This window comes from Cynocephalus volans, chromosome 5 (assembly GCF_027409185.1).
Source record: "Cynocephalus volans isolate mCynVol1 chromosome 5, mCynVol1.pri, whole genome shotgun sequence".
Taxonomy (NCBI): Eukaryota; Metazoa; Chordata; class Mammalia; order Dermoptera; family Cynocephalidae; genus Cynocephalus; species Cynocephalus volans.
Genome location: NC_084464.1, coordinates 65,140,417 through 65,154,936, shown reverse-complemented (window position 1 = coordinate 65,154,936; position 14,520 = coordinate 65,140,417). Strand labels below are relative to the sequence as shown.

General features: G+C 34.7%; 1 protein-coding gene across 1 annotated transcript in view; it reads right to left on the bottom strand.

Annotated features, from left to right (window-relative positions):
* Positions 1 to 6,337: 6,337 nt before the first annotated feature.
* Positions 6,338 to 14,520, bottom strand: part of FAM83B (family with sequence similarity 83 member B) — an 81,924-nt gene continuing 73,741 nt past the window's right edge. The window contains exon 5 of the mRNA XM_063097891.1: positions 6,338 to 8,868. Coding sequence (XP_062953961.1) covers positions 6,573 to 8,868 — 2,296 coding nt within the window. The 3' untranslated portion in view covers positions 6,338 to 6,572. The remainder of the gene's footprint in view (positions 8,869 to 14,520) is intronic.

Here is a 14,520-nt window from a genome sequence, read left to right as displayed (position 1 = left end):
TGATTTGCATTGATTTTAGCAAAGACAAAGAGAAGACCATTGTGTAGTGGAAAAAGTTTTTTTTTTTTTTTTGAGGAAAAAGTAGATAGTAAGAGGACTAGATACGGAAAGCACTTGCAATTTCCAAGAAAAAGAAAGGATAAGATATAATATTGGGAACATTAGAAAGAGTCTGAACACAGTTTTTATCATTACCTTCTTTCCAGATACAATCTCAGCATCCAAGCTCTGTCTCTCATACTTATTAAACATTTAGTGTATGCAGAACATTGTGCTAGGAACGATATCTATAATTTATATTCTAAGTGCCTTAAATTAATTTTGGTGAGATAGACAGGTAAATATTATTTGCTATTCTAATTTATGATAATAAATCTGGTCTGAACAGACTTTGTGGTTAAGACACTAATGCGTGTAATGTGTTTTGAACCACAGTCAATTAATCCAATGAAAGATGAGTCAGTTTTTCTTGTATGGGCTTTAAAAGCTGATTGTCTCAGTTCGCATTTTGATTCTACCATTTACTACCTCGTTGTCCTGTGATATCATTAAGGAAGTTCTATAAGCTTCAGTTTCCTCAGTGGGTGAACGGAGATGTTAGTAAGACTGAGCCAATAAACTTTCTATGCGGGTTAATTGGGACAGTGCATTTAAAATTCCTAGCACTTTATAAGCACTAAGTAAACACGACTTACTGACACTATTATACTTAGTCTTGATCTATTATGCAACTACCCTTATTATGGATCTCCTATCTTGTGGGGCAGACATTTTTGAATGAATAATTAATACTGGTAAAATCTGAATTTATTAATTGGTCTCAATAAGCTAGTACTTGTTCACTCAGGATGCTTTATGAAAAAAGAAACCTCACACTCCACAAGTCCCTGGTATTCTCTCTCTGTACTTAAAAAAGCACAGTATTACCAATCCTGATTACCTTTCAATTTTTATTTGAATTTTTGACCTGACTCTAAATAGTTGATGTATTCAACTATATCTCATAATTCATTACTTATTAAATTTAATCCAAAGAGAATATATAAATGAATAGAATGTTTTAAAAATACATTTCTAAAGTGATGTCCTAGAATGGTGTCAACACAATTACCCAATATCGCTTTACTGTGATTATGTGACATTAATGTAAGAAGTGAGGAGCGGGCTAGTTTCATAGGCTAAAAAGAGTTAAGATGTTATTTATGATCATGAGGTTCTTGTGAGGAGCACCTACCTGTCTTCTATCCAAACTTATTAAAATTATCTTTGAATTTCAGAATTCACATCTGAAGTCCAGGGTATTTGATGATGTCTTTCTTTCTGTAAGGTAGCCAAATCAAAATGTTTTTAAACACAGAGCTCCGGAGCAACAGCAAATGAGCTCTCTTGTCACTGAATATAGTAAAACTTACAGGGAAAAAGAGGGAATTCATTCTCATATGGCAAATTAAATTTTACTTTAGTGATCTACAATGATATAAGGTATACATTTTTTAATCTAATTTCAAATATCATTAAAAATAATATACATTGGCACTGAGGCAAATAATACTTGTCCTAATAAGACAAACTAGTGCAGATAAAATCTCTGTCCCATTTTACATCTACTATCAAGTCAATCCCTCATGTATAATATGAGGGACACCCCTTCTGAACGAAATGTAGATGATGACCATGAACCAAACAAAGAAACCCATTTTGGGATCTGTGATGATACTAAGAAATAATTGAATGGTATTGTAGTTATTTTAGAAAACATTAATGAAAACACAGATGTGACCTCTGAGATTTGCTATAAAATATGAAACGGTGGAGTAGTTAAGATTGTGGACATGGCAGGTTTATTCACAGGTGTTTAGTACAGGTGATGAATAATGGACACTCATTAAAATATCTGTCCAATTTTATGTTTGAAATTATCTACAATAAAGAAATACATTTTCTATCATGATCAGTGTCTACATAAATATGAATGATTGAAGTGACATCAAATACTTGTTCTTGCTATTTGTGATACACTTTGATATTTTCTATTCTATTCTCTTGTATTGTTTTATGTTTTTAAAAAAAGAAAAACCGCTAGTAATGAACCACTTTATTCCAGTCTTTGCTAAAAAGTAATGGCAAACACTGTTCTATACAATAGAATAATTCTTATGTATTAGTCTCCCTCCTGTCCAAAGGCCATTCTAAGAACTTTCTGTAATCTGTATCAAATACTAACCTCCTCATAAGGCTCCCAGACTTTTAAACACCTCCTTGATGTTGCTCTAATTTTGCCACATGGCCCTTGTCATAAAGTCTGCTGTAGAAGTCTCCTGGGATTGGGCTAAATGGATGAATAAAGCTAGGAAAGACACTATATGACATCATGAAATTATTTTCCCAACTCTGTATTTGAATGGAACATTACTTGAATAAAACAATGTCCCAGGTGATTAAGTTGTATCCATTGTTTAAAATTGGCCCTAGTATAAACAGAGAACCTTCCTGAATGTACACTCTTATTCTTTCCTATGCTTTGCTCCATATATAATCATCTGCAGCTTTCTAGTATTATATTATGATTATTCTTTCTAGTATTATATTATGATTATTCTTTAGCTTTGCAACTACAGAGAAACTTCTAAATTTATAGATTCTCCAGGGATCCCATGTCACTCTTTAGCTTTTATTTGTATAGACTTTTTCTGATTTTTAAAAACTGAATGTGATTCTGCACTTTGAAATACACCTCCACTTATGAAGGTCATTTTATCTTCTATGGCACAAGCTAGGTCTCCTGAGATGGTGCCATCTACAAATAATAAACACTTTTTATATCGCAGCATTCAGCTTAATGATAAATTTGAATACCAAGCAGTCCCACTAAACTGCCTGTTTTTATCGTCACCTCTGACTTACTTAGAGCCTCAAACCTTTTTCACCCAATCAAATAAATATATTGAATAATGATAAACTGAGTACTGCTAAATTCTTGATATCAACAAGCCATATAGACATCTAAATAGTGGAAAATAGAAGTTTTTTGATTTTTAATGAGTTTCACCCACACTACTACATTTAAGACTCAAAAGTCTTGATAAAAAATGAATATATAAATTTATACATTGTTACAGTCTCTAACCTTCTTTAATTGTTTGCACATGTTTACATCATTTCCACAGATATATTTTAAGGTCCGTAAGGCCCATGCCACATAATGTTGAAGACAGTGCTTGATATATGTGAGTAATTTAACATTATATATGTTGAATTTTAATCCCAACTCATCTTAGTTTTTCAATTTATTACTCTGGCACTGGGAGATACTGGACGAGGTAATTTTCAAGTGTAGAAAAGAAAAAGAATTGGGTAAGCACTCCAAATTTGACCTATAAACAGTTTTTGATGATTATATATAGAGTAATACTATGGGGGGAAAAAAAAACAATCTTGCATGAATTCGGATGAGTCAATATGAAGCCTAATATGGAAAAGTTTGTAAGTCATCTAAAATCTATAATGTAGTATGGGTAATAATCAAGCCTGATTGCCACACTTTAAACATATATTTTTCCATTAACCAAACTGAGGTGTGTTATCGTGGTAGACGGTCTGTCAGAATCCCAAACATTCTTATGATTCCTTGATATAAGGATCATTTTAAAATAACTTTCTAGGGTCATTAAGCACTAAGAAATCTTACAATCTCTTCAACTACTGTGCTTAGAATTCCAATAAGAAGAAATGAGTTCTGTCATTTTGATTGACAGAGTAGTGTTTACTCCATGCATGTCACAGAGCAGCTGTAACAGGACACGTGCAGTCGAGGTGGGGCTGAGAGCAGCCCCCGCTGCTGCACGCTCTACCTCTAGGTTGCTCTACTCCCGCCAGTCTCTGACGCCTAGTTTATATGTCTCTTAGTTCATACAAAAATATTTTAAGCTAGATGACATTGTAAAATATACTTTACTCTCAAATACTTAAACTTTAATTCCCAGCATCTGGATATTAATCTCTTTGTCAAGCTTTGATTTCACTGGAGAGAAGTGGTAAGAATTTAAAACCTTTACCTAAGTTAAAAACAGAGTCTGCTGTTGTTCCTATAATCTTCCAACGTTAGTAGAGGGGATGCTACTGAAAGCAGGAGGTTGAGCGTCCTGAGTTTCTCAGTGAAGGAGCTCCCTGTTGTCACTCCTGACACCTGACTGTCTCTGTGCGCCATGGAGATTTTACAGGAGACATTCTGCCGTTGTATTTTCAAAGTTCATGAAGAAATACTTAAAGATGTGTAAAAAAATCTAAATTTCAGATTATAATAACTAAGTGAAAGAGTGAATTTGAATGGACAAAACTAGGGCACAAAAATTTTTAAAAAACACAACTTACAATATATTTTTGTACAAAATTATTTAATATTCATTTATTGATCTAAAAACAGAAGTTAATTTGGAAGAATATTTCTTTGTAACATCATATGCATATAAAAAAAGTTGACAAGCTGACTCTTTGGTTTATCATTTCATCCTTTTGTTTTAAATATTCCAAAACCAAACTGAATACTATGATAAAGTTTTTTAAACAGCATCTCATGTAAGTCACCCACCTAGTTAATGTGAGACAATGATTCTACTTTGTAGCCCTTAGCCACAGGCACATTAACAATGAACAGATATTCACAGAACACAAATATCTGTAGAATAATAATTGACTAACTGGACAGATCTTAAAGTTTAAGTTGCAGCCAGAATTCAACCTTTTTCATTTTTATCTAGATTAAACTAGACATCATCTTGATTAAACATGATACTTGCTTCCACAAGTGTAGACTGACAACATATACCCAATTCTCAATGCACCATGTTAGACCTGCAGCTAATCCCAATCATTGAAAGAGAGGGATATCAGTGTGTCAGGAAACAGGGTGATTGAGTTTCTGTTAACAAACTAATGCACTACATAGAGAGTGAAAATTGTGTTAGCAAATTTTAATATCAAAGTATACCTAAGTAACATCTTTCCACCAATATGAATGTGGGGAGAAAAAGAGAGAAAGTATATTGCTTGAAACTATTACATCCACAAACTTTGCTACGGTCTGTTTAAAAATTAAACACTTAGTTAATTTTTTGAAGTACAAGGGTACTTCAAAAAGTTTGTGGAAAAATAGAATTGACAGAGAACATGAATCTTTCCACAAACTTTTTGAAGTACTCTAAGATTATGTGCTTGCTCAGTCTTAACCCTGGGGAATTTCTCAGACACAGAAATTTAGGAAAGTTACTATGTACAGATTAAGACATACAGGTATTCCTGGAGGGGAAAAAACAAACAAACAAACAAACAGAAGAACAATCAAAGAAAAAAGGCAAAAGACAATAAATCTGCTGTGCAAAAGCCTAAATTACCTGTCAGGTGGGGATGAAATAAAACATCCTGTGCTCCCCAATTCCACTTAGGAGGAAGAGGTCAGAAACTATGTAAAAGGTTGTTTCTATAAGCTATGTATATTTTCAGAAACTACAGAAGTTGTACAAAAAGGCAACAGGCTTTTGTTTGTAATTAAACATGATTAAACTTCTAGTCTCTATATAATTTCAACTGTAAAGTTACATTGCACTATATTTCAGGGTTTTTCATTTCAGAGCTGCCTAATGACAATTAGCTAATTACCCTCTTAGTTCTGAAAGACTCCCCATCTAATACTAACAAAGAATGGGTGATAATAAAGTCAATCTAGTTTGTTTAACTGTGGGTTCTCGATTTTGGAATGTGGGTAAAGAACTATGGTCCAGAACTACAGAAGTGAATTTTGCTAAGAGCAAAATGAATAATCTCTTCTACCCACTGAGCCCCAATTCTAATGCTTTTTAGTGATCAGACAGTAACCTATAGAGATCACACGATTTCTAGATAACTCTAAAAATTAACCCACTAACAATGAACATTTCTCTTATTGCAACTGAATTCTTTAACTGACTATAAGAAAATACATATTCTAAAGTTTTTTTAAAAAAATCAAATATCAGTGAATATAATTGGCTACCTTTCTTGTAATAAATGACTGTTCTAAGCTTTATTTTTATGCTGTTAATTTATTAGGAAGTGTACACAATTTCCAATTAATTATACTCAGCTTCCCAAAACAATAAAGTCCCATGTTGCAGTACATGAGAATTTCCTTTGTTATAATGGGAGCTTTAAAACTTTCTTTTGTGAATTATTTAAAATTGAATGACGTAAAAATGAATGGTTAAAATCCATATATCATCTCTACACTACAGTTTCTAATTAAGACTTAAGAAGATCTTCAATCTGAAGTAAACAATATATCTGTTTTTTTTTACCATTACCATTTAAAAATCAGATGTTTACAGAGAAAGACAATCTATAGTGTAATTAAGCACAACTATCCCATAGAATAACTTTACTGTACATTAACACTCTGGTGAACATATACATCATATCCATAATTCTACCTCTGCAGAAATCTATCGATTTCTATCTATAAAAACTGTCCATAATGTTCTTTGGACAAATATTTATAGCTACATTCATCTTGCAACTTAATAGCTGTTTGAAATGATATTTCACTTATTTTTGTGTATGAAGTTTCCAAACTTTTGCATGAATCCTCGAAACTTGTTTTCATTTGGTTGGTATGAGTGATAAACACCAGTGTTGTAATTGAGCATTGGGCTGGATCTTCCATAAGTGTTGCCCATAGTTGTGGATTTCATTTCTGGACGGTTTATGCTGGTATTTGGCATGTTGCTTGTTGGCTGAACAGAGCTCTCGATCTTACAAAATGGCTCAAAACGACTGTAAACACGCCGGTCGGTTGAATGAGATCTTAGAAGCTCGCTAGGCTTTGGCCTTGGAGGAGAAGTTGGTCTTCTTTCAGGAGTAACAACTGCATTAATCTCCTTGGAATCTCGGTATTGAATTTGTTCTGTATTAAACCTTGGGGCAGAGGCATCCCCTGACCTTTCCAAGAATTTGCCTTCAACTGGACCAGGAGAAGGTATTATTTTATTAATTCCATCTGTTGGAGCACTTATCCCCTGAGATGAGCTAACTGTTACATCTTCCTTACTCTTGTGGAGGCTCCCTTGAGAGTTTGATGAGGAAGAACGTTTTCTTCTAGGAGATGAATCAACTTTTGTTTCTGATTTCTTTGGCTTTTGATTCTCTTCATCCTCAGAAACTAAAGTGTCAGAGCTACTACACATTCTATAAAAGGCGGGTGCTTTATTTTTGGATAGATTCTCTTTCTTTTCTGGAGTAAGGCTAAGTAATGACCTTAATTTCTGAGATCCTTTTTTCAAAAAACTTGGGGACACCTTAACTTCCTTCTTTGGGCTATGTTCTTTGTTGGGTTCCTCTTTATTCACATCAAGTAAAGCAGCAATAGAAATTGATTTGGTAGTAGTGCCACTTGGAGGGTCTCTCTTGATAGCCTCCCCCTCCTCCAAGTGATGAGTCACATTGTGCATGCTTTTAGAACTTTTTAGCAAATCCTCTTTGGGTTTTTCTGGTTGTCTAACTCGATTCCTGGTAAGTGTACTATATACATAATGCTTACTATTTCCATGATCTAAATGGGCTTTTGTGTGGTCAAAGAATGGGAAACTTCGCCTTTTAAGCAGATTCTCATTTTGTTGATTCTTCAGATTTTCTGTCTGCTTATTTACACACAAGGTTGTGTATATATAGTTGTTTGATTCTGTATGACCATTTGTAGTTTGGTTTAAGACTGTTGAGTGGTTTTTGGGAAACTGCAAGTTGTGCTTTTTTGGTGCCTCTGACTGTGATGGGAACTCAGGGATTGATTCTGGCAATGGTTTGTCTGTCAAATGCTGTATACTTGTAGGGGTGTCTGGGACCTCTTTAGGTGTGTCACTTCCCTGGGAATCAATAATAGTTGAATTTGAGGAACCAGTCGTACAGCTGTTAACTTCCTGCTGCTCAGGTAAAGTTGGTTTAAATACAAAAGAGGAACGAAGCCTAGAATGAGTATAAAGGGCACTGGCTTTCAAATTCTCAGTATCATAGCCCTCAAATCGGTCACCTAAAGCGGATCCGTTTGAATCAGGTGTAGCTTCTGAATGATCATTTAAGTAGGATTCAATTCTCCAGTTACGTAGGAATGACTTTGTGGTATGCTCAAGGGTTGGCATTCGTTGTTGCAAGAAGCGAATATGATTATCTGTCCCATTAAAAGACCTCCGCACATTTGAATTCCTGTCTGCAAGATTTGTTGTTTTTCTCTGGGCAAGCCGATCGGCAAAACTCTGGGCAGGTGTGTTATGGTGGCTTGCATAGCCTACCCGTGATGAGGACGCCACACTGAGACTATCTGAAGGCCTCTTCCAATTACCAGGTGTATTACTGGTTCGATTCAGAGCCCTGTTAAGGAGTAGGTATGGTGTTGTTTCCGGCTGTTCCCCCGCATAACTATGCCTTTTCCAATTTTCATTTATCTGACTGGGTTGAAACTGACGGATTGTATTTGGACCATTAAAGTTTGGGACAAAGTGAGGTTTGTATCCATGATTTCTTATGCTGTACTTATCATGTTCATTGAGAGTATACATCCCTCTGTTTTTGAAGTAACTAGAATCTAGTTTATGAATTTTGTCTTGTTTACCAAAAAGGTTTCTTTGGCTGGAAACGGAAGCCAATGAAGAAACTGAATGCTGGTAAGTGCCATTCTCCCAGAATGCTTTGCCATTCTTCACCCTTGCTGGTCCTTCCTGAGCAAATGAACTGGGGACACAGGATCTGGCATAGAGAGTTCTAAACTCTTCATCAAATGATTCAACAAGCTGTCCTGTGATTACCTGAACCATGCTGAGGTGAGCTTTTTCAAATGACCACATGTAGCTGGAAAAAGAAAAATGAAAAATTTAAATTTTGCTAAAAGACTGATAATATACAGTTCTACCAAAAACAGGTCATTTAATGCTGACAAAGGGTGTTTCAGTTTGTTTTGCTTACCACAATTTATTTTCAATCACTGCATGCTTGCAATGCATGTCTTCCCATTCTCATATTGATATTTTAAATAAAAAAGCATCTCAAGTTCTAGTTTCGAATCAACCCACAATTTCTTATTCTACTTTCCAGAGGTCCAAAGAAAAGCTTGTGGTGAATTTTGTATCTGTGCCTACTAAGATTTTGTGAAGTAAAAAATGATGTTATATTTCATGTATACCATTTTGGCAGGGTATAGGAAAGCCAGTATTGGAGGATAAGTTGAGAGGCCTGGCTTCTGCTGAGCTGTAGCCCCATAAGCTTGGGTCTCACTTTCCTTGTGTCTAAAGTGGGAATATGGAGAGTGTAATAGCTACAATCCCTTACAGTTCTACCATGTTATAGTGCAAGACAGGTCTGTACTAATCCATGTATTTTAAGAGTCTCGATGCCTTCAGACTGTTGTCCATGGCTCAGTCAGTAAGTGTAATTTAGGATGCCTAGAGCTTTAAACAGAGGATTGTGGGCAGCAGCCTCAATCACTAAAGGGTATATTCACTATTACTCAGTGTGCACAGGATTGGTAAATGCAGTCCTCATAAACCATGCCAGTCAAAATGTCAATCAGGATCTTTTAATATAGAACACAATTTCTAAGAAATTAAAGTTTGTAATGACTTTGACATTTTATGGAACTTCCAATTCCTTTCCTAGAGTTTAGAAGCAACAGTTCTCTTAAAATTTCATATCAAACTTTAAATCTGATTTCAAAACCTTGATGACGTAACACACCAAGTCACTGAGCTGAAAAAGGAATGAATTGCTAATATGCTACACATAATGTTTATGACAAAATGGAAGTGAATACAAGAGAAAAAGGAAACAGACACTCTTCACATTGAAGGATCTCATTCTTCATAAAGGGGAGACAATACCAAATGCAGATAAAAAGATTAAAAAGATGTGCAGAGTGACAATTTAAAATACATAAAGTATCACAAACAGCAGCATGCAGTTTAATAATCTTATTATTCTCACATTTTTAGTTTTACTTAGTATGCCTACTGAATACATGATATGAGAAGAATATTTACTAGGTGCTGTTTATGTGAACACATGTGGGTCACCAGGCTGACTGAAAAGAAATGTTAATCTCTTCCTGCAATTTTAATGAGCCTCACAAACCTAATATGTCCAATTAATAAGTCTTCATCCAACACTTTCCCAATTCCCCTTTCCACAACCTGTTTCTTCCCTTGTCCTACTTACTTAAATCAGTAGCTCAACCATCTTCTCAGTTGATGAAGATGGAAAACAAGGAGTTATCTCTGAAGGCTTTTTCCTAGAACCAACAGTAATCAACAAATCCTGCTGTGATTCCAAAACCTCTCACGAATCTCTCCTATCTTGCTATCCCTCTAGTCTGAGGCATCATTAGCTAATTTGACTCTTAGCCTCCTCATTTGCTTACTTTTCAAACAACACACCAGGAGTGATCTTTTCAAAATATAAACTGGGTCAGCTCACACTCCTATACAGAATTTTCCATTAAAATAAAATTCAAACTCCTAAGAGAATTCTTTCTCTACCTGCTCTCCAGTTCTACTATAGATAGCTCTCCCCTTGCCTAATATGCTCCTACCACATTGACCTTCTTTCTGTCCCCCAGATAGGTGCCCCAGGATTTTTGCACTTACTGTTCCCTCTGCAATACTTTCATTCCCTCTGGCCAACCCTGGATGACCTCCTCGTAGAGGACACTGTGAACACTCACTCAGAGTGACCTGATCATGCTTTATCATATTTCCCAGGTCTAATTCCTTTAATACCCCTTACTACTATCTGATATTTTCTAGTTTGTCTTCCCTTCATTAATCATCTGTCTCCCCTGTTCATTAATATAAAAATTCTCTCAGCGAAGGGACCTTGTAAACCTTGTTTAGGATTATCTTCCCAGGGGCTATTTGTATGCTTGGCAAATTGTAGACCATTAAAAATATTTGTTGTGAATAAGCAAATGACAATATAAATAAATAATTATTTTCAAAGTCAAAGAAGAAAAAAAGGTAGAGATGTTTATGTCGGTGGGAACTTTCAAAGGTTTAAATGAAATCTGGATTATTGTGCATGTTTATTTTTCTTCCCTATACACTTCTTAAAAGACAGCAAAGGAAAAACAAAACTAGCAGGTGAAAGAATTGAACACATTTTTAGAAGAGAGAAATCTGGTAGAAAATGGTGGTAGACTCAGAGCAAATTTGTATGAGTTAAGTATCCATGAGAATAAGTCACTTGGGCCCAGCAGAATCTTTATGGATTCAACATTGGAAGCAAAAGATATTGTGGATGGTGGTTTACTAAGGCCATGAAAAGAGAAACAGGGAGATTGACTGAAAATCCTTATGTAGAGTGGTTGGGCCTGTAGGTTCCCTTTCCTTGCCTTTTCTATGCGGCATTCCTTCCTGTCCCTTTCAGGAAATCTAAAGTTTATTTCAGCAGAACTCTATCCAGAGAAGTTCTGAACTCAGGAACTTTCAACAGTACAAGGCTGGGACGAAGCTGAAGCTGAAAATGAGAATTATCAGACCCCTTCTCAATTCTGCTTCTAGAATACTTGTCTGTAGTCAGGATCATATTACCTCCAAATTCTGTCCCCAACTACCAGTCTGTCAGGGGACGAGATTACTCTCTTGAAACACTGAACATTTCCAGATAAAAGAGCTATTTAAACTGACATTTGGGGATCCTCCTGTAAAATTACCAGGACCCCAACTGATCACTCTGCTTTAAGCTTAACTATTGATATGCATTTCCCACCCAGTCTCTAAGCAGCTTTACAGTCCCTCATTCTTAAATATTGACAAGTAGCAAAGGATCAACAGATATAAGTTTAAAAGACATCTTATAAAACTTAAAAGCTCCGGTGAAAAAACAAAGGCCAAAACAAACTGCAAAAAGCACCTGGAAGAAACAGAGAAAATGCATAAATAAGAATACTTAAAAAAACAACAACAAGGCACAATGCCAGTAAGATGGCAGACAAAGAAGCACCAGGCCCTATTTCTCCCAAAGAGACACTAAGTTAACAACCATACATGGACTGTATGAAAACTCTAGAGACCAGATGAGAAGCTACAGCACCCAGGCCATTATAAAACCAAGATGAGATTCCAGCAAAAAGGATAAGAAAACTTGTGGTGTTCGGTATGCCCACTTGTACTCTTTCCCCTATATGGTATAGTGACAATGAAGAAGTTACAAGGGGAATTAGAAAACACCTTGACACAAATTAAAATGAAATACAATATACCAAAATTTTGGTGTTGCATTGAAAGCACTGCTAAGAGGAAAGTTTACATTTGTAAATGCATACATTAAAAAACCCAGAAAGATCTCAAATCAACAACACAACTTTATATCTCAAGCAACTAGAATAAGAAGAACAAGCTAACAGGGAAAAGAAGAGAAATCCTAGAAGCTTCAAGAAAAAAATAAAATAGTTATATGAAAAAAATGGGAATTATAATTGTTGAGACTTCTCAATAGCAACTTTGATTACAGGGCAACCCTTCCAAATTTGGAGGAAAAATGATTCAGCTTAGAGTTCCATCCCAAGTTAAGCCATAAATCACCTAGAATTATAAATTTTTGAACTTAAAATGTACTTAGCAAACTTGGAGGAAAAATTGAAACTTGGAAACAAAAATGAGGAAAAGTTTAGTTTAAGAAATTATGGATCAGACCACGCAGAGGTATGGGAAATACCAGGACCACAGCTGTAATCCTGGTTTAACGACCTGCTAGTCCAGATTGGACATCACAGACTATTGGTAGTAACTGAGTATTTGTAAAAGTCATGCATGTGGTGCAAAATCTGTGTGGTCAACTGGAAAAAACATAGGAATAGATAAATGGAAAACAAAGACAATAAAAATTTTAAAAAATGTCCATTATTAAATTTATTTTGAAAAAGGAAACATATCATAAATCACTACATGGATCATCAATGATTAATTTTGATGCAGTTTTAATAATGTACACCTGTACTTCTCATTTAACCAAAATATCATGATAAAATTATATTGAGAGAAAGAACAACACAGGAAAGTAGATGTAGGCAGATCATTCCTCAGTTACCATAATAAAAGCCAAAAGGTATCTGAAATTGCTAAATCAAGAAAGAGCAGCCTAATCACATTATTTAAGAAAATGGAGTGAGTGCCAGAAGAACTAGCTGAAAGGATTGAATAACTGCATCTGGAGGTCAGAACCAGGGGTAGCTAGAGATGGAGAACAAGAACGACTGTTTTGTATTGCTCATCTTTTAGTTATATTTTATTTTTTAAAATATGTGCAGATATTTACATTGATAAAAATTTGACTAACTATTCCTATCCCCTCTAAACACACACCATCACATATTAGTCACTAAGCTGGAAGTGTGGTTATGAATTCACATACACAAAAGTGGCTTAAAAACTCTTGAGTTCTTGGCTGGTAATTAAAAAGTAAAGTCCATGGAGTGTAAGTAGTGACAGTATAATATCGGATATAACATGGATGTCAAATATGACAATCTTCATGTCTAATTAATGGCATCTGAGATACACCAACTTTAGTGAAACTTGTGTTTTGAAAGTAGCTTTTATAGAGATTGTTAGATTTGAAAAATAGAAGCTTATAAATTTCTCCGTCAGTCCTATTTGTGAACAATACTTTATTAAATATCTTCCAGATTTTCATATGACACTTTTAAATGGGGTTGTCAAACTGAAAACATTGTTTACACATATTGATTAAAAAGTATGTAAGTATTTTATCTCATCAATGTTAGTATTATGCTATGGCAAAACTCCTATGGTGTTTTCCTGATAAAAACGTCATCATGATGAGTGAGCTGTCATATAATGTGTGACTGGTAAATATAGATTCTAGGCCTCTTCAGAAATGCTGGTAGTTTTAAACCCAATGACATCTCATAGCAAAGAATTTTGAATTAAAGAAGGCATTTTCAGTTTACTTATGAAAAAAACAATGGCAATACTAGAATATGAGCAACTAAGGCTGTTTTTAACCAAAAGGAAATACATTTTTAACCAAACTGGTTCATAATTATTCCACCAGATCCTGTTAGAATATTTTTAGCAATAAGAAAGGTACACACTAATTAGTCAGGAAAAACAAACAATGACAATGGTTGACAATCAATTTTTGAAGAAGTGTATTTAAAATGAACTTGAAATGACAAAGACAGTAGAGTTGCTAGATAACAGTTTTGATGAATTTTTATAATCCATGGTCCTAGGAATTCCATATTAACGTCCATAAATAGTAACTTAAAGTCTGCCTCTGGCTTCTGATATAAAGATACAGATTTTGTTGGTGGTGTTGTTTCTGTTGTTTTTTGTTTTAACCCCCATGAATCTAAAGTAGCTCAGCTACAGTCATTTCAACATATAGCACCTATTAATGTCTAGTGGTATAAAACAAAGTTGAGGTGAATTTATTGTTGAAGATAATCATAAAGTCAAGTTAAATAATAAAAATAGAAAATATTAATTA